At 48.1% G+C, this 2541-nt stretch overlaps 1 protein-coding gene across 1 annotated transcript in view; it reads left to right on the plus strand.

The window, feature by feature from the left end:
- Window positions 1-1931, plus strand: part of SATB2 (SATB homeobox 2) — a 156011-nt gene extending 154080 nt beyond the window's left edge. The window contains exons 11-12 of the mRNA XM_015569155.1: window positions 764-1257; window positions 1404-1931. Of these exons, the coding sequence (XP_015424641.1) occupies window positions 764-1225 (462 nt within the window). The 3' untranslated portion in view covers window positions 1226-1257; window positions 1404-1931. The remainder of the gene's footprint in view (window positions 1-763; window positions 1258-1403) is intronic.
- Window positions 1932-2541: the final 610 nt, after the last annotated feature.

Genomic DNA, 2541 nt, shown 5'->3' on the forward strand with positions numbered 1-2541 from the left:
TTCCTATGCACATTGTGCCATTTACTCCCTGTTGCCACATCCCTGGGAAGGTAGTCTCATCCTTCTGTGATAGGGGATGAGATTGGGCTTAACGATGGTCAGGGTCTTGCATGAAGACACCCCGCTAAGTGGAAGCACCTGGACCCGAACCCATGGGTTGTCACTGCAGAGCCCACATGTTCCTCTGGGTCCGGTTTCTTTGCCATTGGCTCTCAGGGAGGCAGCAGGCACATCATGCTGGCTAACTGCAAGGAGGACTCTGGAGCCAGGTGGCCTGAATTCAAATGACCTTGGCCACTATGACCAACGTCTTTGTGCCTCAGAATGTAAATATCTGCCAACATCACTACGACTAACCTCTGTTTAAAAAACATTTTAGGGATTTCAGAGAGAAAGGGAGAGAGAGAGAGAAACATCAATGATGAGAGAGAACCTTTGATCGGCTGCTTCCTGCACGCCCCACGCTGGAGATGGAGCCCGAAAGCCCGGCATGTACGCCGACTGGAATTCGCACCATGACCTCCTTCCCGGTTCATAGGTTGATGTTCAACCACTGAGCCACCAGGCCCGGGCTCTGACTAACCTCTTGTAGATGTGAGTCTCCATCCCCAGCAGTGCTTTTGGTTTTCTGGAGGCTGGAGGGTCCAGGCGAGCACAGCCTCGCTCCCCGGCTGCACGGACAGCCCATCGTGCAGAGGACGATGCCTCGGCGAAGGTCACATGGCGAGTCCCATGCTAACTCCCTTTTCCTTTGAACCAGCAGGTCCTTCACAGGCAGCAGGCCCAGGCGACCAAGGAGAGCTCCCCTCCCCGCGAGGAGGCCCCGCCGCCGCCGCCGCCCGCAGAAGACAGTTGTGCCAAAAAGCCCCGGTCTCGCACCAAGATCTCCTTGGAAGCCCTGGGGATCCTGCAGAGCTTCATCCATGACGTGGGCCTGTACCCCGACCAGGAGGCCATCCACACGCTCTCGGCGCAGCTGGACCTGCCCAAGCACACCATCATCAAGTTCTTCCAGAACCAGCGGTACCACGTGAAGCACCACGGCAAGCTCAAGGAGCACCTGGGCGCCGCGGTGGACGTGGCCGAGTACAAGGACGAGGAGCTGCTGACCGAGTCGGAGGAGAACGACAGCGAGGAGGGCTCGGAGGAGATGTTCAAGGTGGAGGCGGAGGAGGAGGGCGCGGACAAGGGCAAGGCCGCGCCTGCGGACAGCGACCAGAGATAATGTGAACCCCGACCAGGCACAGCAATACATCGGTCCAAGGATTTTCTGTTCTCGTTGCTTTTTTTAAAAAAAAAATTTTTTTTGGCTTTATTTTATTTTTGCCTTTTATTTTTTTTTTTTTTGGTCTGTTTGGTTTTTCTTTCCTTTTTTTTTTTTTTGACATTTCTTTGTAAACCAGGATACACCTGTAGAGTGAATACGTTCAGTATTTCCCAACCAGAGGTCGCCTTGGCAAAGACACTCGAGTGTTACACTTGGACCATGGCTGGAGCACAGTCATGCCGGCCCCGGAGACTCTGCCTTTGCTGTTCTTGCACTTCATCGAAGAGCCAGGGGGCCAGTCCCGGGAGGAAAAGACAGACGAGACACATGAAGGAAGCGACACGTGTGTGTATATGTATATGTACATATCTATATATTTACATATATATATGAAAATTGCATGGGACAGAGAACCTTACAACCGGAAAGAAGAGACTGTGAAATGAGTTCTTGGAGAAGAGACTTGTTTATGTATTAAAAACAAAAAAAAAAACCACTTCCCAGTGAGTCGCTTTGGCTTTTTGATAAACTTCGGCCTGCTCTCAGGGTGGGGTGACTATTTTTGAATTCCTATTTATTTTCTGTGTTTATCCCTGATTTTTTTTTGAATTCTATGGCTTCCTATCTGGCAGCTTGATGGGTAATTTTTGAGGTATGTATTTAACAAAATAAATCAACACTGCCAAAAAAAATAAAAAATAAAAAAAAACGTGAGAGAGAGAAAGAAGAAGAAGGTAAAGGGGAAAAAAAAATCAGGGCACCTTAAATGATACAAGTCCAATTACTCTTAAAGACACAATGCACACTTAAACTGACTCGATATGTTCCGTTATTCAACCTGTCGTTGCTTTAGTGATCAGATGTATTTCTGTGGAATTCCAGACGAGTAAACCTGAAATTCGGTACAGAGAAAACTTGGACATTAGCGTGGTCTTGATAAAACGCCATTTTGACGTTGGACATATGGAATTCATAGTATGAGCCACATTCTGTTGTGAAATCTATTTACCTGCTCGTGGCTTCAAATCTTAAAATGAATAAGCCTGCTCGTTTAAAGGTTGTTTGTTGCTGTTTGCTTTTGTCTTCTTTTGTTTTTGTTTTTAAATAGAAAATAGTTCAATGTAACGTTAAGTTAGAAAAGAAGTTGCTGCCCAGTTCAAGGGGCTCCCTCTCAAATAAATCTCCATCCGTCTCCCAAAAGGCATTTCCCACTCCTGTTTCACTCTGGGCTTCCTCTCCTTCCTGCACATTCCGTCCCCCCGACCAAACACTCT

This window comes from Myotis davidii, unplaced genomic scaffold, assembly GCF_000327345.1.
Source record: "Myotis davidii unplaced genomic scaffold, ASM32734v1 scaffold945, whole genome shotgun sequence".
Classification (NCBI taxonomy): Eukaryota; Metazoa; Chordata; class Mammalia; order Chiroptera; family Vespertilionidae; genus Myotis; species Myotis davidii.